Source organism: Gymnoscopelus braueri (genome assembly GCF_963280865.1).
Source record: "Gymnoscopelus braueri genome assembly, chromosome: 22".
In the NCBI taxonomy this organism is placed as follows: domain Eukaryota; kingdom Metazoa; phylum Chordata; class Actinopteri; order Myctophiformes; family Myctophidae; genus Gymnoscopelus; species Gymnoscopelus braueri.
Window position 1 is genome coordinate 33497556 of NC_137624.1, and position 22702 is coordinate 33520257.

The following is a 22702-nucleotide window of genomic DNA, read 5'->3' on the forward strand; positions in this document are numbered from 1 at the left end:
TACTGCCAAGTACAAAATAAAGTATTGTGATAAAAAGCTACAAAGTGCCTTTTAAAGAGAAAACTAACGTAAATTGTGGCCTCAAGGTGGTGGTAGAGGGAAGGCTGTGGAGTAATCAAAATCAGTCATGTTCAAGCTGCAATCTGACTACCACAGCAGTGGTTTTCAACCTGGGGGACGCAGTGAGTGACACTGATGTACCACAATCTAAACAGTTGAATTAATTCCCATTGAGGCTCTCCAGGAATGTACTGAGCATACGACTGGAGAGATGACACTTGGACTCTACTGTGAGAGTTGTGTGAGTGTTTAGAAATAGATTGTTTAATAGAGTTTTGTTGCTCTTAAAACTTGGCCTCCTATCGACTTCAATTTATCAAGCATTTTCTCCGTTTTTGAATTCTTCATTCTCCGTAAAGGAATGTGAGAAAACCAGCAATTCTCCATTAGTTCAAGGCACCAGAGGGTGGGTAATTGATAGGAAAAAAAGCAAGAGTCATTTTGGGGGAGAAGTTGCACGGGGCACAGGGACAGGCAGACACAGCGAGAAAGATGCGAAGTCCGTAGTAGTAGTCTCAAAGCTCAGTGTGCCTATGTACACGTGTGTGCGTGTGTGTGTGTGTGTGTGTGTGTGTTCATAAACTTACGCCGGTAGTTTCTTGTGTGGGTCCATGAGGCGCAGCGTGTCTCTAATAACACCCACTTTGACCTCCTCGTCCACTGGACTGGGGACGCATTCATACACCCCGGGTGCCACCTGGAACCAACACACACAACAAACTAAATATTACGATATTGACACTCTCTCATATCCAAAACTGTTACTTTTCAGGAAATGTCACATAGTCAAAATAGTCACAAGCGCTTGTTAATACTTAAGAATGTATAAAACTCACAGACACACGTAACCACTTTCAAACATGTTCAAAAGTAGCGAAAATAGTTGACTGTAGATTGGGCTTTGATCGACTCCTACGTTTAGCCTGTACAAATACATCAGCACAATAACACTCTCTATACTGTTTTGGGTCTTACCTCCTGTTCATGTTCTATCTTCATGCTGGGGTTGGCATTCACCTCTAGTAACACTGGCTTCAGGTTCTTCATGAGGAGGATGTCAAATCCTAGAATCTGACCCAACAAATTATGAATGGTCATTGAGAGAGAGAGAGAGAGACTCACACAAAGAGCGTTTTTCTACAAGCTCACAACGTGTTGCACTGCGACACGTTGCACATACTGTATGACCATGATACATGCACACACTGTTGCCCTACCTGGAAGCAAGATGGTCCTGGTTTTCCAGGGGGTATATCAGCTTGGTAGTGCACTTTAAGTTCAGGCACCAGGGCAATGACAGTCTTAATGACCAGAGAGATGATGTCCGACCACACCTTCTTGATGTCCACCCCTTTAGCGGCCAGCCGGTACAGCACACTGGAGAAGGTGCGCTTGCTACCCGTGTTCAGGCTGTCTGAGTGGACAAAGTTACCACTATGGACGTTGAGAGAGTAGTTGGTCAGGTGCATGAAGACATGGCTTAGATTCTTCTGGCTGGGCTCCTGCATAAAACAGAAAAACAGATTATCCTTTATTATAAAGACTATGACACTGGTTTCCATTCGTTCCAAAAATCCAATTCCAAATTTGCAGCAGATCTGCAAAGGAAAATGGAAGCGAATGGAACACCGGTTCGCAACATACGTCAGTCCCAGCATGCGTGCATTCTTGTGTGTGAGCATGCATGCATGCGCGTGCGTGTATTGGTACGTCACTCATTTCAATCAGGTCGGTGTGGTGTAGTTCGGTGTTGCCCGCCAAATTTATAGGATGCTTTGACGCTTCACATTCTGCCCACCTTCAATGTTAACAAGGGCACTAACTTGACGCTTTCTATCTGTCAGGTACTTTAAAGTATACCGAGGTAGCATTAAGCACCGCAAAGTAAATGCGAGCACTCGTCAAACAACAGTCTTTAAGGCAAGGTTCAAATAAAGTACAATAAGAATCACAAGATGACCAGCACCCACTTCAAAATCTTGGAAGTGAGTGCTGAGCCTTCCTCAGCGTGTGAAGGCTCACGCCGAAACGCGTGCGTGTACCAGTGTTGCCTATGCCATATAATAAATCTGAAGATTTTGTGACGTGAGTGCTGGTCAACTTGTGTGCTGATCCTTATTGAGCTTTAACCCATTAAGACCTGGAACTGTGTCATTTTTAGATTTGAGCTAAAAAGCATTATTTTACACTTTGGGCTATTCAAAAATAGCAGATCTACAAGCTCATAGCGCGGCACCGAGTGCCGCGCTACGAGCTTGTAGATCTGCTATTTTTGAAAAATCGTGAAAATTTGTGCAAATCTTTGAATATATATATTTTTTAAGCCAACATTTTTAACTCAAATATTTGCTTCTGGGGGGTCCCTGGAACAAAATATTTTGATGGGGGTCCGCGGCCAAATACATATAATTTTGGGGGTCCTTGACATGAAAAAGATTGAGCACCACTGATATAGAAACATGGGTTTTTCAGAATACGGTTGAGATTTAGGAGACATGTAGAATCGGCTTCAGGTCTCAATGGGTTAAGCGCCAACATGGGTACCTGGTAAGGCTCGGTGCAGAAGCGCGTCAGTCCTTCCTTGGCAATGTAGATCTCCAGTGGCTCCAGGGACTTGATCAGCACATAGAGGCGAATGTCAAACTTGAGCTTGTCGATGAGCAGCGGCCTGTGGATGTACTCCTGGACCACCGCCTGCTTGGCCTGAGAACCCGTCATGACCTTCAGGTCACTGGGGTCACGGATGAGGTAGATGCCGTCGCCCTGGGAGCCGCCGTCAGGCTTCACGATGAAGGTGGGCTTCAGCGTGGCGTCACACTCCTTCACCATGCGGATCTGGATTAAACGGAATACGTTGTTACACGCATGCACATAATACACAATAAGAGGAACATTTTGTCATTTTGCTAATGAAAGTGAGGTGACGTTATGCTCAGCATCCTATCCCCTAATATTCAATCATAAATGTATTCACGAGTTTCCAGTCTCCCACGAGGCCTTGCGTGAATAATGGGCATTTGCTCTTAGCAGTAGGGCAACTCCTGTCCTGTTGCTACTGTGACACCTGCATCTCTGCATGGAGATTAACCCATTAAGACCTGAGGCGATTCTTTAAAAAAATCTAAATCCTAACAGTTTTTTGAAAAAAAAATCAAAAAAAAGAAATTCTAGATTTTTCAAAAATAGCAGATCTACAAGCTCGTAGCGCGGCACTCGGTGCCGCGCTATGAGCTTGTATATCTGCTATTTTTGAATAGCCAAAGACATCTAAAGTTACACATATGCGTTCCAGGTATCAATGGGTTAAATGGTGCTTGTTAAGTGACTTCAGCTCTTGATAATAATGAGCATTAGGGCTGTCAGTTCTCCTCTATAATCCCATTCGAATTTCAATGCTTTATTATTTTTAATATTCGAATATTTTCGAATATGTTATATAATTTATAATTAAAACGTTTTTTTTAAACGTAACTTTTTAAAACGTAACTTTCTCTGTTACTATAAACAAGTGACGTTTATAGGGAGAAACATGATGAAAGCATTCGTTTTCGCATTGGTAGGTCAGGTAGGTTAATTAAATATATTTTTCTATATTCGAATGGCAATTTCAGCATTAGAATATTATTTAAAAAAAAATCACATTCGAATTATTTTCGAATAGTGAAATTCGTTCTGACAGCCCTAATGAGCATTGATCATTAATTTGAATCAGCTGTGTGGAGGGTGACCTTGTAGGATAAGTAGGACGAATATGACCCTTTTTGATTTATTTCAGGTTGTGCTCCCACATTATTATTGACTGACACGGATCACTCGAATATATTGAACGACTGACAACAGGAAGTGATGCCCATAGTTCACACACCCCCTTTCCCCCAGTAAGCCCCCTAGGACACCTGTGGATACAGTAGGCTTGAAAATATTAAGAAATGTTAATGTTAATAGCCCACTTCCATTTCCAACCTGTCTTCATACAATTGGTCCTCAACAGTGTTGGGCAGTAACAAGTTACTTTTAATATATTACTGTAATATTTATTTTACCACCCAGTAACGAGTAGTGTAAGGTATTACTCTACTAAAACAGTAATATTAAACCATATTACTAGGTAAAAAATAGTACATATCAGGTTTTGTTGGCTGCCTTTTGAAAACATTTAGTTTAAATGGTCAAGAGAGATTGTGGCTTTATTTCATAGCCTTTTTGGCTGATTGGTGACTCTTATTATTATAAATTTAAAAAATGATTCAGTTTTAAAAGGAGCTGGCTAAACAGATTGTGTTGTTGTACAGTGCTTTTTCTTTTGCGGGTGGGGAGCAAAAGTAATATGTAATATAATATATTACTATTGATTCCAAGTAATAAGTAATATATTATTACTTTTTTAAGGAGTGATATGTAATAAGTAACATATTACTCTCCTGACTAATATTGCCCAACACTGGTCCTCAATAATGCTCATTATAAGATGGCACCATTTCTCTAATAAGCCCACAAAAGATAATTGGTTGTTTTCACTGGCTGGTGATCACGGCAGCCCTGGAAAGCAGCCAAGTAATCATGTGCCCGAAAAAGGTTGCCCACCCCTGCTTTAAGTAGAACGACGACCCCTAGATAGGCCTGTCACAATTATTACATAATTGTCTAATCGCAATTATTAGAGATAATTGCAATTATGTTTGCATAGTCATAATCGTTTCCATGTTGAAAGATGTTCACACATTTGCAAATATAAAAAAAAGCAGAAATAGCAGATCTACAAGCTTACAATGCGTCACGAGCTTGTAGATCATCTATTTCTGCTATTTTTACATGTATAAAATTATTGAATATGCCAATAATTTATTTGTATATTTAAGTTATTTATCATATCTGCCATGGGCCATTTCTTTTATTACGAAGCCTAAAAGGCAAACAGAATTTAAATTTGTACTCATTATGTTCCAAATGCTCAATGCCAAACACACAATTAAATCGTTAATCGCAATTATTTGAGTGACAATTAATCGTCAACTTAAATTTGTAATCGTGACAGCCCTACCCCTAGACCCAGAGGGCCGTCTAACGTACGGCATGCTTTTCAAGGTCACGGCCAAACCACCACCTCCCAGGCGACCTTCGACCCACGACCGCTGAATGAACCACTGAACTATGTAGCTCAAGAAGACACCTGCTTTAATAAGCCCTGCATTGCGTGCCAGTGTTGTGGAAGTCCAGCTAAGAAGTGGATCAAGACAGTTAGCGGAAGAGGGGGGGGGGGGGGGGGGACAGGCACAGAGATCAGTGTTGATTTCATTGACTAAAACTATGACGATAAACGTTCGTCGACCTTTTCACTGACGAAAACTAAACAAAAACGAAATAAAAACTAAGCTACTATGACTAAAACTAAGACTAAATATACTGACAATTTATACTGACTAAAATCTTAGTGAGGGACGAGTGGAGAAGAGATCCAGTAGAACTAAAAGACAAGTCATTTTATGTTTGGTTGCGCTTGGGTGTTGCACTCTGAAAATAGCAGATCTAAAAGCTCACAACGCGTCGCGCTGCGACGCGTTGTGAGCTTGTAGATCGGCTATTTTCAGAGTGCAACCAAGTGTAAAATCAGCCATTATGACGCCATCAAGGCACCGGCAAAATATGCCTTTACTAAATCAACTGTAGATTTAGTCGACTAAAATCTTACGATATTTAGTCGACTAAAACTAGACTGAAACTAAAGAAAATTCAGATGACTAAAAATATGACTGAAACTAAACAGAATTTTATTCAAAAAGACTATGACTAAAACTAAATCTAAATGTGCTGTCCAAATCAACACTGGCATGAAGGGGGAGGGGCTTCTCTGTCCACACAGCTGCTCTCTGCTACTGCTGCAGATGACAGCGGGGGAGCTGGCAATGTCATAGTCGGTTAGCGAGCGTGTCATTCTCTATTAGTAGCAAACGGCTCCATTCAACCCCTGTAAAAACTACAGTACTTAGCCTGCAGCACTCAAACTCTCAAAGTAGCATACCGTCGCTGTCGGGTGGAACCAGTTACTTTTCAGGAAATGAGGGGGGGTGGGGGGGAATCAAGTCAAATAAATGTTATTATAGCCAGGCCTGGAAGTGGGTCATTTCAGAGGCAAGGCCACTTGGCCTTTGGTGTTGTCCATTTTTTGAGGGCACAAAAGGCCAAATGCCAGGGCAGAAAGGCCATCAAATGAAACAAGATTTTAGTCCATTGAAAGAATTAACTGAATTTAGGGTTGAGGATTATTTCAATATGTAGACTATCTGCAGTGAAACAAATAGATTATGGTATTTACAATCTGATCCATTGCTCAGCCCTGCACCAATCAAAGTCACTGGATTGGTTTAAAGATGGGGATGATGCAGTCAATTTAAAAATAAAAAAGACTATGAGCTGGATGACTGTAATGTAGTGCTTTGTTCAGACTAGATGATGTCAAAGGCTGATGCAAAATAAAAGCCACCTACTGTCGTTTTATCTATTTGTGGGATGGTCAACAGACCGCCATTGCTTGATGATTGTAGGGAGCTAACTGGATCTGATGTAGTTATTATTTAATCACATGCTCTTGTTAAAGCTTTTCATTTGTTTAAATATTTATGAAGCCGACAGACAGAATGATCCAGATGCAGGTTTGGCATTGTAACGTAGAGGTGAGTTTTTCCAATTCAATGTTGAAACCTAATGGCTCTACAGCAGGGGTCTTTGACAGGGGGCACGGGACCCCCAGGGGGTCCTCAGAGTTACTACAGGGGGGCCGCCAAATCTGTGAGACAGAAATGTTTTTTTTGGCGTGTGTTTTGAACCCTAGCATCCCTATTTGGAGGGGAACATAGCCAAAAATAGCAGATCTACAAGCTCGTAGATCTGCTTAAAGAGGTTTGGTGTAGAGGGGGAAAAGGGCAGACCAAGTACAGTCAAAGGTCAAGTTTACTAAGTATTGAGGGTTTAAGTGGTTAAATGTCTGAAAATACACATTAACATGAATCCAACATATTAATAGAAAAGATAATGTGTAAACAAACAAACAAACAAAAAACATAATTTTACACAACACTGGAGATAATGCTGTCAAACAAGTCTATCAAGCTATCTATGAAATCTATGAAAAAGTTTAATCTGAAACTCAATTTGATACAATATGTAGTGGGGGTCCCTGCTTCATCTCTCTCTCAGCTAGGGGGTCCTTGGCCTGAAAAACGTTGAAGACCCCTGCTCTACCGTAAGGCTAGACATGCAGCGTCTACATGCAGTAAAATGGTTACTTTTCAGGAAACAGGGAAAAAAATAACCTGTGTTCCAATAAATCTATTATTTAGTAACAACTAACAAGAACTTTTCATTGGTTATGTTCATTTATAAAGCCGACAGGCAGACTGTACCACTTTCAACCTGGCATCCCCATTTTTCTATTCTATTCAAAAATATCAGATTTACAAGCTCACGTGTCACGACGTGATGCATCGTGAGCTTTTAGATTGGCTATTTTGCACAACACCTATCATAATGACAATGTATAAAATAATAGGGCATTCATTTATGAGAAAAAAAAAACATAAAAATATGAAATATGGAAATACAAGGTTTCTGCGGGATAGGGACCATTATGCACCCATACATTATGTGCCTATTATAATGCCAACCTCTTGACCACTGCCGCAGCACACAGAAAATGGCTGAGCTGTCAGTATGGAAATTTGCTGAATATCAATGTGAAAGAGGCGTGAAATACAGAGGTCAAAAACTGACGCAACGCAACCCCTTATAAAACACATTTTAAAAGAATAGTGAAATAAATTACATTAAAAGACACATTTTGACACTTCCAAGAGAGGAGAGCAGCCAATGCCATGGGGGGCCTTAAATACAGCCAGGACGTTACCTCTGACTTAACCACAATTGAGTCCTTAATTTCCCCCTATTCTGGGGGAAACGTTAACCAAAAATAGCCGATCTACAAGCTCACAAGAGTGAGTGGTGATGTGGTGTAGAGGGAAAAAAAAAAGAGCAGACCAAGTACATAGGCTACTCCATGTCCAGTTTACTAAGTATATAGAGGGTTTAACTGGTTAAATGACATGGATCCTCAAACTAATTTGAAGGAGAATGTAGCTCAGCTAAAAATAGCGATGGGGGGGGGGGGGGGGGGGCATGCTGTGGTCCCTGGTGTCTCAGCCAGTTAGTGCACAGACCATATGCTCCTTGTGAGTGGCCAGTGGCCAGGTTCAAATCAGATGTCTCCACTCTCTCAGCCCTAGGCTTCCTGTCTCTCTGCCCTCTGCTATCTAAATATAGCATCAAAATGGCAAACTGATTCTCTTTTAAATAAGGATTGGATAAACGATGTGTGAAGTGAAGTAGACGTGGGAACCAGAGTCTGGACTAACAATAAAGGGAGAAAAAGCCCAAAATACTATGAGATGCGTTGTGAGCTTGTAGATCTGCTAATTCAGCTCTTTTTGAAACTCTGTCCAAAACTATTACTTTTCAGGAATAAAAAAAAATCAAAATCAAAAGCAGCAGATCTACAAGCTCAAAACATGTCGCTGCGAGCCGCGTTTCAAGTTTGTAGATCTGCTACTTTTGTGTGACGCTGTAGTATGATCAAGTAGTGCATTCAAATACGATAATCCCCAAAAAGTTTAAATATAGAGATACTGTAGGAGGTTTCAGGCCGACAGCAACGATTAACTTCTTTCTCCTTCACGCTAATGTATCGGTAACATAGGACCACAATGGAAAAATGTCATACATTTGGACTAAAAGGATAACAATAAAGTATTCAATCAATCAATCAATTGGTGTGTACCTGCGCAGAGAACTGCTGGTATTCCTCCGGGAGGATCCAGGAGCGAGGGTAGAAGTTGTACTCCTCTGGGAACAGTTCCTGCATGGTCCTCACGGCACGGCTCAGCGTGATCTTCTTCAGCATGTCGATCATACCTGCAACACATCAAACCACAGTCACAGCAGGGGGTCATGAGTATGCCCATCATAATTACATATACATGCAGACCACAGCAGCCCGCCACTATAAACAAACCTGATACGCCCATATAAGCATATATGGACTGACAGATACATAGATCTCCATACTGTATATGGCCATAAAAGGAACAAGCAAGGACTGACAGATACACAGATCTCCAGTTATGGGCACAAAAGGGACAGAGACAGACGGGTACTCTGACAAAGCCCCCCCTCGATACAAAGCCTAAAAGCGAAACGGAAATGTAATCTTTATTTATACGTTCCAATGTTCAAACAACAATCAATGAAACAATGAAATTCTTTACCACGATTATTTGTATGACAATTAAGCGTCAACAAAAATGTCAACATCATGACAGCCCTAGGGGTGAGAGACAGGGTGGGGGGGGACACAGTCACATACATGTGGATGAGAGACAGGGGGACACAGTCACATAACAGGATATACTGTGCTGTATACAGATATAAAAAACATATTGTCTCCCAAACAAACATGTTTGAGTGCCATCCAACTGACTTCAGTAGATCAGGTCACATTTTAAAATTGGTTACAGTACAGTGAAGCTAGTTTTTTTTCTGGAAATAAATTAATATTCTGTACCTGTTTCTCCCTAGAATAAATCAAAACACAGACACTCATGAAGGGAGCTATAATCTGGGCCACAGTCTTCACAGTGGTGGTTGTGCGTGTGCATACAGAGGTCCACACTCCTTCTTAAAAATACAATAATCTCTGAGGTTACTCAACGCACTGCAGGGTTATTACGATGTCACAAGAAGGCTCGTCAAACAGCTATGCTTAGCAAGACTGACACCAATGCCGTCATATAACCTGAGGGGTACAAGGCAAACTCAAATCACCACCCCACTCAGTGGCGTAAATCTAGTAGGGGGGGGTGCAGAGGGGGCAAACACATGACAACAGTCTTTATAATCTTGTGATCATGCTAGAAGGTCAATAAACTTACATAGGAGCCACACAGTGGAACAACATCCAAACCAGTGTCAAACTGACAACCAATCTGAGGTCTTTTAAGCAGCAGACAGAAGCAGGTCTATTAGAAAAAGGTTCCCCTATAGAGGGTCAGCAGACTAGGGAAAGATAAGGGAGCACTTGTTCGTATGTATGTTCTGTATATTTTAATGTTATGTGTTTTGTAATGTATTGTAACTTGTATTGACTGTTAAATGTGAGAGGACCTCAACGGAAATAAGTCTCAGGACTTTGTGTAAGCCTCGAACCTGCTGTAACCATGTGGTTTTGCTTTTCAAGTAAATCAAATCAAATCAAACAAAAAAACAACAAGGGGTTTTCCAATATTCAACACAACTGAACACCTATGGGATATATTTAGGACTGACGTTTTAGAGAGCGCTCTACGCCACCATCACCAAAATTTAGATTCATCCAGAGTTCCAGAAACGTTGTAAATATCCTTGCCTTGGCAAGTAACACTTTTTGTTGCTTTTTTCTTTAATTTATGTCTGTGGGTGCGTGTGGAGTGGTTCTCAAAATGGGGTTCATGGAACCCCAGGGTTCCTTGAGCGGGTTCCAAATGGACCCTTGCAGGTCTGTAACTCTGAGAGTGTACAAATGGAACCAAATGGGCCCCTTACGGGTCCATTTGGTTTAATTTGTATACTCTCAGAGATATGGGTTTTCCTTAACCCATTCAATCCGAGAACGCATCTATCTGTGTCATTTTAGATTTCTTTGGCTATTCAAAAATAGCAGATATACAAGCTCATAGTGCGGCACAGAGCTTGTAGATCTGCTTTTTTTTTTAATCTTGAAAATGTGTGCAAATCTTTGAAAATATTTGAAAGCGAACATTTGTAGCTCAAATCTTTGTATCTGGGGGGGGGTCCCCTGGAACAAAATATTTTGAGATGGGGGTCGATGGCCAAATACCTATCATTTTGAGGGGTCCTGGACATTAATAAGTTTGAAGGAATTGGATTTAGAAGACATTTGTGGATGCGTTCCCGGATCGAATGGGTTAATCAAGTTTGAGAACCGCCGCTGTAGTGCATCACACTGTAGCAGCAGGTAAAATAATCTAAACACTTAGGGTACCTGGGAACTTGTTGACCTGCCCGGAAACAATGTTCTCGTTGTCATGGAAGGACACTCCGTGCCAGTAGATATCACAGGCTGAACGCCGTCCGAGAGGAAACTGCAGAGGAGTGGGAAACAAACACTTTCAGGACATATATATACAATGGTCATACAATGGTGTGAATAGAAGCAGGGCTCCTGGGCTGAAGGTAAATGGAATGTGTAATGAACCTAGCCACTTAAATCCTCTTATCCTTACCACTTTCCCCCCCCCCCCCCCATCTACTCCAAATATTTTTGCCAAAAATAGCCGATCCACAAGCTTGTAGATTTGCTATTTTTGGGAAAATGTTCTCCCCAGAATATGGATGCTGGGGTGACTACGTGGATAATTTCCTTCCGGTGGTGGCCTGATCGGGCTTATATATTTCAGAGATGTATTGAATCAACATGGCTATCACGCACTACGCTGAAACAACACACTAGTTCTTGTTTCTAAATAAAACCTGTTTAATACAACAACAACAACAAGCTAAATCACCTGATCAGATACATAGAAGAAAAGACATGTTTCAAATCTAATGGTCTGCACTGAGTGCACTCTGTTCCACTGTTACAAAAGCCTAACAGAAATTGTGGCCAGACGATATATGTTGCTCTACAATTTGAAATGAATATGGAATACAGACTCATGAATGACTCGTGTATTTAGCTGCAATTTTCTTGTGAATCATAGTATTTATTTAGTTCTTCTCTGTAATCATCACTGAGCAACAGCTAACCGTGGCTAACCTAAACGTAAACATACTGTAACTGCACTATCCCCACACAACCACCTTATTTACTATTAGTGGTGGAAAGAAACTACGTACATTTACTCAAGTACTGTACTTAAGTACAATTTTTAGGTTGTTTTGCTTTACTTGATTATTTCCAATGTTCAATACATTTACAACTCCACTTTTACTACTCCACTACATCTCAATGGCAAATATTGTACTTTTTACTCCACTGCAATTATTTGAAAACTTTAGTTACTAGTTACTTTGTAGATTTTTGTTATTACAGAACATATGTTAACCACTTCATTCCTTTTTAAACTTTGGCAAATATTTTCAAATATTTTAATACATTTTATACATGATACCCTGTGAAACGGGACATTCTGCATAATGAGTACTTTTACTTTTGGTACTTTAAGTACATTTTGATACCAATACTTTTGTACTTTTACTCAAGTACATTTTTAATTCCGGACTTTTACTTTTAACAGAGTATTTCTACATTGCACGGTTGATACTTGAGTACTTTTTCCACCACTGCTTACTATGCTTGACTTACTGTGACTCAGTGAATCTGAGGACATGGCCAGAGGGTCCTGCCCTCCCTGTGAACCCAGCAGGAGGGCAGTGAGTGTGAGAGAGTGTGTGTGTGTGTGTGTGTGTGTGTGTGTGTGTGTGTGTGTGTGTGTGTGTGTGTGTGTGTGTGTGTGTGTGTGTGTGTGTGTGTGTGTGTGTGTGTGTGTGTGTGTGTGTGTGTGTGTGTGTGTGTGTGTGTGTGTGTGTGTGTGTGTGTGTGTGTGTGCACGCTGCCATAACGAGTAAGAGTAGGGGTCAGTGATATTATAACAAGATTACCAAGAAAGGAAATCCCTGCACAAGTCATGGGATTAAACCACTTAAACTGTAGTTGACCGGAGTCCCACAGGGTACTACAGTAGGTCTGCTCCTTTTTTCCCTTCTCTTCCCTCTACACCAAAACTCTTTGCTGAAAATAGGCAATCTACAAGCTCACCAACACGTTTAGGGTTGGGATCCGGAACCCGAGGATATAACCATAACTCTGAGAGCGTACAAATTTGTGATGCGCGGGCCGACCCGTAGCCCGCAGGTCCCACGGGTTGAACCGTGGGGCGGGCGGACGGGTTATAGATTACGACGCAATTATCGCGGGGCGGGCAAAGCGGGTCAACCCACACCAAAACACACCTTCTCTCTCTTGCTCTCCCTCCCTCTGTCCCCCTCTCTGGAAAGCAATTGAATGGACTTGCTTGTGTGTTTTTTTTTTTTTTTGCGGCTTGCAGGACGGGCTGGGTCTTTGGTTTATATTCATTTTTGCGGGACAGGTTGGGGTGGGTCGGGCTCCCTTGCGGGGCGGGTTATGAAAAAACTTGACCCACGCATGACTAGTACAAATGGAACCAAATTGACCCGTTAGGGTCCATTAGGTTCCATTTGTACATTCTGAGTTACAGACCTGTAAGTGTCCATTCGGAACCCCCTCAAGAAACCCAGAGGATCCATCCCTGTACCTCATGTATTTTTTTGTGTCAATTCGTTGATATAGAAGAAAACTAAAAGTACAGTATATATCATATATCGTCTCTGTCGGGTGGAAACCTCATATGTCCAAAACTGTAACTTTTCAGGATTCAAATTGAAAAGCTTCAAAAGTAGCAGATCTACAAGGTGACGCTGTAAGTCGGGCGTTAATTCAGGAAAAAACACAGACAGTTAGAATATGGAGATAATAGGTTTCTACCCGACAGCAACGATAATATCGTTGTTTTATATATCATATACAAAAACACCTTTGTTTTATATATTATATAAAACACCTTGCTTCTCGATTATTAGGTTAAAAGTCGGTTATTGGTTCTAAACATATTGTGGGTGAGCCCTAGGACAGGACAGGACAGGACATTGCTCAGTATACCAGCACCAAGTTCTGCAGGAGGCGACTGGGTTTTGAATTTGATAGGATGATGATGATGGGGAATTTGAGGAGGGTGAAGACAGCCACGGCTGCAACATGGTGAATTAGTCATAGGAGCTGTAGTTCACCAGTTCAGTGTTCAGTGGGGGGGGGGGATAGGTTGCACCGTTGCAGGAGTCTTGACAAGATGATAACCTTGTACAAGTAACCGATCCATTGAGAGGAAGGGGTCTCTACGGTAATTTGGCCGCTAGTACCTTGTAAATGTTGAGAAGGGGATTATAGGCTTAAGAGCAAACCGTAGTTTAGGGCTGTCACGATTACACATTTAAAGTTGACGATTAATTGTAACACAAAATAATTGCAATTAACGATCTCATTGCGTTTTTGATATTGAACATATGAATACAACTTTAATTTCCGTTTGGTTTTTAGGCTTCATAATCACAAATTGCCCAGGGCAGATATGACAAATAACTTAAATATACAAAGAAATTACCAAGACATTTAAATAATTTTACATTTTAAAGATAATATAGAAATAACGGAAATAGCTGGTCTACAAGCTTTACATCGCTTCCCTACCCTCTGTATAAACCTACGTGCAATTATACAACATACAATATGCTATGCGTTTTTTACACCTTATTATGTGTTTTTTATGTTCTCTTTTCTGATGTGATGTATTGTTGCTTTTCTTTTCTTTTCTGCTTTTTACCTGTGCAGCACTTTGGTCAACTAACGTTGTGTAAAAATGTGCTATATAAATAAAGTTTGATTGATTGATTGATTGATTGATACAACACAGCACAACGTGTTATTTTCTGCTATTTTTGATTATTATTTTTTTCTCATTTTTCTACATGGAAACGATTGACAAATATTTGCGATTATGTAATAATTGTGACAGGCCTAAACCGTAGTAGTTATCTGCCAAATAGAAGGAATTAGGGATTGAGGAAGAATTATATACAGTACTATATTGTTTCTATGGTTGTTTATATCTAACCTTTATATTTTACCATCACTTATAGTACTTATATAATACATTATGATATGACATGATATTTGGTATAGCCTGTAGGAGCCAAGATGTCTCCGCTAGGCTATGGTTTTTAATAGTTTTGTACTTATAACATACTGTAGCCGTTCTGACAAGCTCATGATGCACATCGTCTCTGTAAGGTGGAAACCTCATATGTCCAAAACTGTTACTTCTCAGGATTAAAATTCTAAAATAGCAAAAGTAGCAGATCTACAAGCTCAAAATGCGCCGCTTCGCGCCGCGTTTCGAGCCGTGTTTCGAGCTTGTGGATCTACTACTGTACTTTTGATGCTTTTGTGAGACGCCGTAGAATGATCAAGTAGGGCTTTAATTAACAAAAAAACACAAACAGTTTGAATATGGAGATAAGAGGTTTCTGATATCCCGATATCTTGTGAGGCTGTAAGTGGTTAAAAGAGTGTACGACGTGGAAATAATGATGAAAATATGACTTTTCTGTTGATTTCATCAAAGCTCTTATTATCCAGATGAATGTAAATGATTCTAAAGGATTATGCAATTATAATTGCAATTAGCACAAATAATTGCGATCAGGCGATTATCTAATAACTGTGACAAGGCCTACAATTGAATGCATTTGTAATAAAAGGAAAGCCTGCTTGGCAACCGTTATCTGCTATAAAGATTTCAATGTATAACTGGCTAATCTGATCATGGAAGTATGTCAAATTAATTTAGTTATGCATCTAGGGAATGAAGGCAGGAATAGACCCTTTCATATTGGACATGGGCATTTGACTTCCACTCATTGAGGGGTATGTCAAATTAATTTTGTTAAGTATCTAGGGAATGAATCCAGGAATAGCCCTTTCATATTAGACATGAGCATTTAGACACACACTGAGGGACACACTGTCTTTTTATGCTTGACTGAAGCAGTGAATGCTAGAGGTGTGTGGATAGTTGAGCTGCATCAGCAGCTTTTGGTAGACTGGGTGACATACTGTATAAATTATACAATTTACGCATTTAGCAGACGTCCTTAATCCATTAAGACTGAACGGATCTGTGTCATTTTAAGATTTCTTTGGCAATTTTTTTAAAAATCGTGAACATTTTTGGCAAATCTTTGAATATACATACATGTGTTTCAAAGAGAACATTTTTAACTCTCATCTGTGCTTCTGGGGGTCCCTGGAACAACATATTTTGAGATGGGGTCTGCGGCCAAATACATATCATTGGTGGTCCTTGACATGGAAAGGTTGGAGCACCACTGATATAGCAACATACTGTTAGCTTTTAGAAAACATTTTTAGATATGCATTTGGCCGGACCCCCATCTCAAAATGTTTTGTTCCAGGGACCCTCACTGACGATCCAATTTTTTGTTGTCAAAAAGTGGTTGGCATCATTTAGATATGGTTTAGAATAGATTCAGAGCTTTAGTCGCAACGGGTGAACCTGTTCCCCACCCAACTCTTAGCATTGCTTGGATAAAGTCATGGGATTAGAGTTTTGAGAGTATGTTAATACAATATAACTTATACAATCGGGGTGGTTGTATTTAGTCTCCCTGCTCTTCTATTGAGACATTTAGATCGTGTCAAAGGTCATGTCTCACCTAGACACAGGATCTGACACAAATTTTTACCTGATGGTCAAGATGCATCCCCTGAGCAAGCAGGCAGGCTCTATAAGCTCAATGGTAAAAGATGTCATCACTTGCGCAGGAAACCGGGTTCAAATCCAGGGTAGAAGAGGAAAGTTACATAGTGCAGCTTCAATGGGTAATTTGGACCAGTTATTACATAGGCCAGTTAACATGTTTAAAATGATTTCTCAACAATACTTGGCCAATTCATCATTGCTAAATATACTGTAGTTTGCTTTTCTTAGCATCCTGGCCATTTCTGACAAGTGTGCCGTTGACCGATCTGGTGTTGGTTAGTCTTAGCCTAGATCTTTGGTAACATATGACGAGTTGAAAATCAATAATAAAAGGGATCTTAATTAGTCTCTGTGGGATACTAATTAAGACGCCCAAATTAGTATGTCTTTCCGTGTGTGATACAGATCCTGGATAGCCTCATTCCCTTTGCCCGAAAGACTAATAGACTAATAGCCTATTGGATTAGAGGAGATTATGTCCATTCATTTCCTACTGTTAAGAGAAGGCCATATGCTGAAAGTCAGCTGGCAGCAGATGTCTCTTAAGCTAAAAAGTGCTGTGCCACAGAATCAGCCTCACATTACTAAACTATTCTGGTGGTAAGATACGGAGAGCCACACACATTCTTATTGTTCCATGGGACAAACAAAATAAAATGTAAATCCACATGGACCACCAAATCAAAGATACAACACACTAATCATATTTTGGGTAAAACTATGCCTACAAAGTGGAAACTAGGGCTGGGTAATATGGACTAAGTCAATTTACTTTTACAAAATTTACTTTTTGAATGTCTGTTATAATAATCTGTGATTGTCACGGTGGCACACCAGTGTGCCTCTGCACACAGTTTCAGAACTACTGCCTTAGAGCATGGGTCTTCAACAGGGGGTCCGGGACCCCTAGGGGGTCCTCAGAGTTACTACAGGGGGGCCGCCAAATACTTCTGTGATAGTACTTCATTTTTTTTTTACATTAACCCTAATCCTTATTTTGCACCCTAATCCTTATTTTGAGGGGGAACATTAGCCAAGAAATGGCAGATCTACAAGCTCACAACTCCTCGCGCTAGATCTGCTATTTTCGGCAACGTGGTTTGGTGTAGAGGGAAAAAGGAGAAAACAAAGTACAGAGCCACGGCCAAATTTAGGGTTTAAGTGGTTAAATGTCTGAAATAAACAAAAAACATTCATTCACACAACACTGATAGTCAATGAAGTTGACATTTTATACAATATGTAGTGGGGGGGACCCTGCTTCATCTTTCTCAGCTAAGGGGTCCTTGGGCTGAAAAACGTTGAAGACCCCTGCCTTATAGCATCCAAGGCCTGGCCCTGCACCCTACGTACTAGAGTCAAACCGTTACAATTTGAGGGAGTCCGGCTGGCGTAGAGAGGTGCTGTAAAGCATCCTATCCTCTCACGACCAAGGAGACCGGGGTCCCATTCCTCCATGGTGCCTCCGGGCCTGGCCGGGCTCTCCAACGAACACGATAGACCTGTTTCACAGCAGCCATTTTGACATGAAAAAGTAGGGTAAACACGGGTGCTAGTACCAATGACACTAATTAAGGTTCTATTCCATTCAGGTCAGAGGGTCAGGGGTGCTGCTATGCACCCCTGACCACTTGCAGACCAAGTATGGTAAACACGGGTGCTACCAATGACACTAATTAAGGTTCCATTCCATTCAGGTCAGAGGGTCAGGGGTGCTGCTGCTATGCATGCACTCACTGTAAAGGATCTGCTACACAAAAAACTGGAACGGAAACTTAATTAGTATCATTGGTAATAATGCTGAATTCAAACCAGCAGCGCCGTTTCGCTGCCGTGTTCCCAGAAAGCGGCGAAGTTCAATGCAAAGTCTACGGAGAGAAGCGGCCGCCGCTTTCCCCATTCGCTCGTTGATACCTGTGTTGAGCCTGAAATTTTGAACATGGCTGTTGTGAAAAAAAGGTCTACTGGCTGTGTTCATGGGCCGGAAGCTGTCTGGGGAGGGTGTTCTCTGTCGCTGCACTGGTGACTGCTACAGATTGGTTGGCATGTCGCCTGGTGAACAGGAGCGGCTGGTGAATCCAGAGGATTCACGTGTCAGAGGAGACACGTTCCTCCCCAGGCCAACAGTGGGACAATGCCAGGTCTCTGCTCGACATGTTGAGACAACTTGCTGTGATTTGACACTTTAATACAATTTGAATTGAACAGAGGAGTTAGCAGCTGGAAGCGTTTTGTAGCATAGTTAATTGTTCAAGGGGAATTGGGAAAACAACTAAATAAGAGCGAAATTGTCATTAAAAAACTACTACTATTACTACTACTAATAATAATAATAATACTAATAATAATAATAATAATAATAAATTGTTACAACTTGTGAGAGTATTATCACTTTTCTTATATTATCAGAGAACAACAACATTATTAGTTAATACTTCTTAACCACATTGAATCTATTTTGGGCATATCATTAAAAGCAACCTGTAGAGCTTGTAGATCAGATATTGCCTTACAGCAAACTATGGCTATGGCGACGGCTTAAGTGGTTAAGGGAGCAATATATTCTAACTTGTTGCAGGTGTATCAGGAGGGACAAAGGTGGGTAATGTATAGGGCAGCCGTCTACAGGTCGTGATACAAGATCTGCTCCAATAGGAAGGGTTGGGTGTAAGTATCGCTGCATGGTCGCGGTGATAAAGAGAGGCTTCTTCACAAGTCTCATTGCCTTGCCCTTGAGTATGCCTCATTCATAATGGAGAAGCCCTGTTGATAATGAACGATGGGCAGGTATTAATTGCATCACATTCAAGCTTGCTTTGGGACTGTCCAGATGGCGCTCGCCTTGGCTCAGTTCAGAAAGGGCCCGTATCAATTAGTCAAAGTCTCATGCATGTTTTAAAGCAGTTGCTTTCCATTTAGGGTTAACACAACTTTCAGCCACACGCGGCGGTAATCTTATACATTTTACACCGGGGACTTAACAGTTTAAAGTGACAAGGTTAAAAGTGATTGGGTCAATGTATTTATATGATGCTGGTACAATGGCACCAACATCCTTGGTGTCAGTTTAGTCTATGCAATCTTTCACAAGGGGTCTAGAAGTTGATTTTGACTACCAGCAACACCTGGACATAACCTCGTCTAACCCATTTAAACCGGGAAAGCTTCTGTGTCATATTAGATTTTAGCTTTATATAATATCATTATCAACACACGTTTTTTAGAAAACTCATAGGATTTAGAATAGTGGTTTAGAACAGCGGTTCTCAAGAAATAGCAGATATACAAGTCACTTGCAAGCTTGTACATATGCTATTTTTGACAAATCTTTAAAGTGTTTGAAAACTTTTGAATAATTTAGTTGGGGGGGTCCACGGCCAAATACATATCAATTTGGGGGTCCTTGGCCTGTTTTCGAAGGCATTTGTAGAATCGGCTTCAGGTCTTGTCTTAATGGGGCTTGTTGTGACTTGTAGATCAGCTATTTTCAGCAGAGAGATATGGTATAGAGAGAGAGAAGTAGGGGGACCCAATATAGACCCTTGGGGGACACCGGCCATCAAAGTATATAGGGATTAAGTGGTTGAATAATCTTTATGAAGTGAAAGTCAAAAGTTGTTTAGCGTATAACATAACAGTCTTACAGTTTTACCTCTTTCCATCTCAGCTGCTTGAGGCTAAGCTTCAGCGCCTCCAACGATGTTTTGGCTTTCGAGGTGTCCACCGTCACGGGTCGTCTCCTTCTCGCCAGTTTTGACCCGTCGTCTCGGTGGCCGTCCTTGGCGTCTTTGGGTCTGTGGTAGGGCGCGATGTTCCCATTGGTCTCCGTCTTCCCCTGCAGTATCTTGCCGGTCCCTTTGATGTGCAGCGTCTGCTCATGATGCGTCCCAGATCTGTTCAGATTCTTGCCCACATCCACGTGTGCGGCCTCGGAACCGTGGTGCAAGGCTTGATCGGTTGAGCAGTGTTGTTGTTTGACACAAGCGTTCTTTTCGTCTTTAACTAGTTTGCTACGACTCTTACAGCGCTGCCGGTACGTGATGGAGGCCTTGGAGGCGTCCCTCCGTCCGCCGGCTGTGACGATGACGCCATCGCTCGGAGGGTCCGATGAGACGGATGAAGGCACCTGGTGGTCATCGTCCTCTGCGACCTCCTCTGCTGCATCCTTGCCAGATGATGATTTCATTTGCTCGAGCTGAACGCTGACTTTAACATAATGATCACTCATCATACTCTATGGGACGCACAATTAATCGTTCATCATATCGGTATCAGCCGATATTTTTACTTAGAAAAAATAAAATGCAATATCAGTTAACGTAAACAAGTTGGGAAAAATGTCAAGTAAAAAAATAGACTACATCTTTTACATCTAACCCGTACATTGGAGTTGTTTGAACTAAAGTGCACCAGTAGGCCTAACAAAGCAGGTTAATATGAATGCACTGTTTTTTTAGAAGTCTGCATCTGCATCCAGAATCATGGTTACTGTATAACAGGTGTAAGGTATAAAAAAAAAACAAGCCCTTAGGGCTTTTTGTGTTATCCTTTTAGCACCATTGTATAGTCGTACCATTGGACTATTTGCAAACTGTTAATAAAGTATTTAATCAATCAATCACTGGATTGCAATATCGGTATCAATCGATTTGACCATGCAATTAATCGGTTATTATCAGATATATCGGTCAAAAATGTCAACAATATTTTGCATCCCTACTTCATCATGAATGAAGATCACTGACAGATTGTCACACTAACTCTCTCAGTACTTGTCACTGGGTCCCAGTACTTGTCACTGGGTCTCAGTACTTGTCACTGGGTGCCACTTGTCACTGGGTCTCAGTACTTGTTACTAGGTCTCAGTACTTGTCACTGAGTCTCAGTACTTGTCACTCTCACTCAGTAATCCCAATCCGACGGTGGCAACAAGCCAACATTATCCAGGGAATACTTATCTTGCATTGCCATGCAACAACAAGGTTCTGTTTCTGTTGCTGTAAAAAAACGCGAACAAACAGGTCAGTTCATCATCCCTAAAAACACTGTCAGTGCTGAATGATGACAGGGTGTGGATGGCTGTGCACAGCAGCTACAGTACACACCGGTTGGCATCAATCAAGGCATCATCGAAATAATAAGCAGAGACCAGAGTAGCCTTTAGCGGCTAACTAACTAAACAAGACAGGAGTCGGTCTCAAAGCAAGCAAGAAGCTACTGTCATCATTAGCGCTGTTTGTATTTATTCTCCATTAAAGTTCTTGGAACAATAAGATAGATATCCGTTATGCTACCTGTATGCCAGGGCGTTGTGATGGATGCTGGGTGGTGGTGGTGGTGCTATGGTGGTGTATATCTGCATTGTGTTGATGTGTAGCCAAGAACACACGGCTGAGGAGACGCTCCCCAAAGCCGGCTCTGCGTCGTCGTACGACGGCGTCGCGCGCCGGAAAACAGCAGATCTACAAGCTCACAACGCGTCGCGAGCGCGACGCCTTGTGAGCTTGTAGGTCTGCTGTTTTCTCCCATCGTAAATTAGCCTAGGCATATGCACGCAGCCAATGACAGCCGGGTCTGTCGCTTCACGTCACGGAGGGGACGCCCAATGGGGGACGCCCTGCCTGCCTGCTTCCTTCTTCTTTAATGTTGCTTTACACAACCATAGATATACACAACCACTGAGGAGGTGCATACCGCCACCTACTGTACCCTGTAGGCCCATGCTGGGTTCTATATCAGCTTACCAGTGCAAACTACAGTGTACAATGTGCAGTACAGTGTACAAAATGTGACTACCAGGAAAGTAATTTATTTACTGTAACATACTTTCCCCAGTGTGTGTGTGTGTGTGTGTGTGTGTGTGTGTGTGTGTGTGTGTGTGTGTGTGTGTGTGTGTGTGTGTGTGTGTGTGTGTGTGTGTGTGTGTGTGTGTGTGTGTGTATGTGTTTGATTGATGTAGTTTATTTAGAAAGACATGAGAATAGTACATGACAGTACATAACAGTACAGTACATGGAAGTACAAATTCACAATACAAGGTCTACTAAACTGGAAACTCTCATTAAGCACTAAGCTTGTTTAAGATGAGAACCCCATGCACACAAATCATGATGTCATATAAGAGGCAGACAGATATACACACTATTATACAGAATGTCATACAATCAGCTTTCAGGTTACTG

General features: G+C 41.3%; 1 protein-coding gene across 2 annotated transcripts in view; it reads right to left on the reverse strand.

The window, feature by feature from the left end:
• Positions 1–21871, reverse strand: part of ttll11 (tubulin tyrosine ligase-like family, member 11) — a 28428-nt gene extending 6557 nt beyond the window's left edge. Inside the window, exons 1-8 of one of the 2 annotated variants that reach the window (XM_080419609.1) lie at positions 21815–21871; positions 20173–21517; positions 11147–11246; positions 8888–9021; positions 2605–2895; positions 1278–1562; positions 1036–1131; positions 648–757 (exon numbers count right to left, since the gene is read on the reverse strand). In XM_080419609.1, coding sequence (XP_080275735.1) covers positions 648–757; positions 1036–1131; positions 1278–1562; positions 2605–2895; positions 8888–9021; positions 11147–11246; positions 20173–20751 — 1595 coding nt within the window. In that variant the 5' untranslated portion in view covers positions 20752–21517; positions 21815–21871. Of the gene's footprint in view, positions 1–647; positions 758–1035; positions 1132–1277; positions 1563–2604; positions 2896–8887; positions 9022–11146; positions 11247–20164; positions 21518–21814 lie in introns of those variants that run through there. The other variant, XM_080419610.1, reaches the window with a different exon arrangement.
• Between the last annotated feature and the right edge of the window lie 831 nt (positions 21872–22702).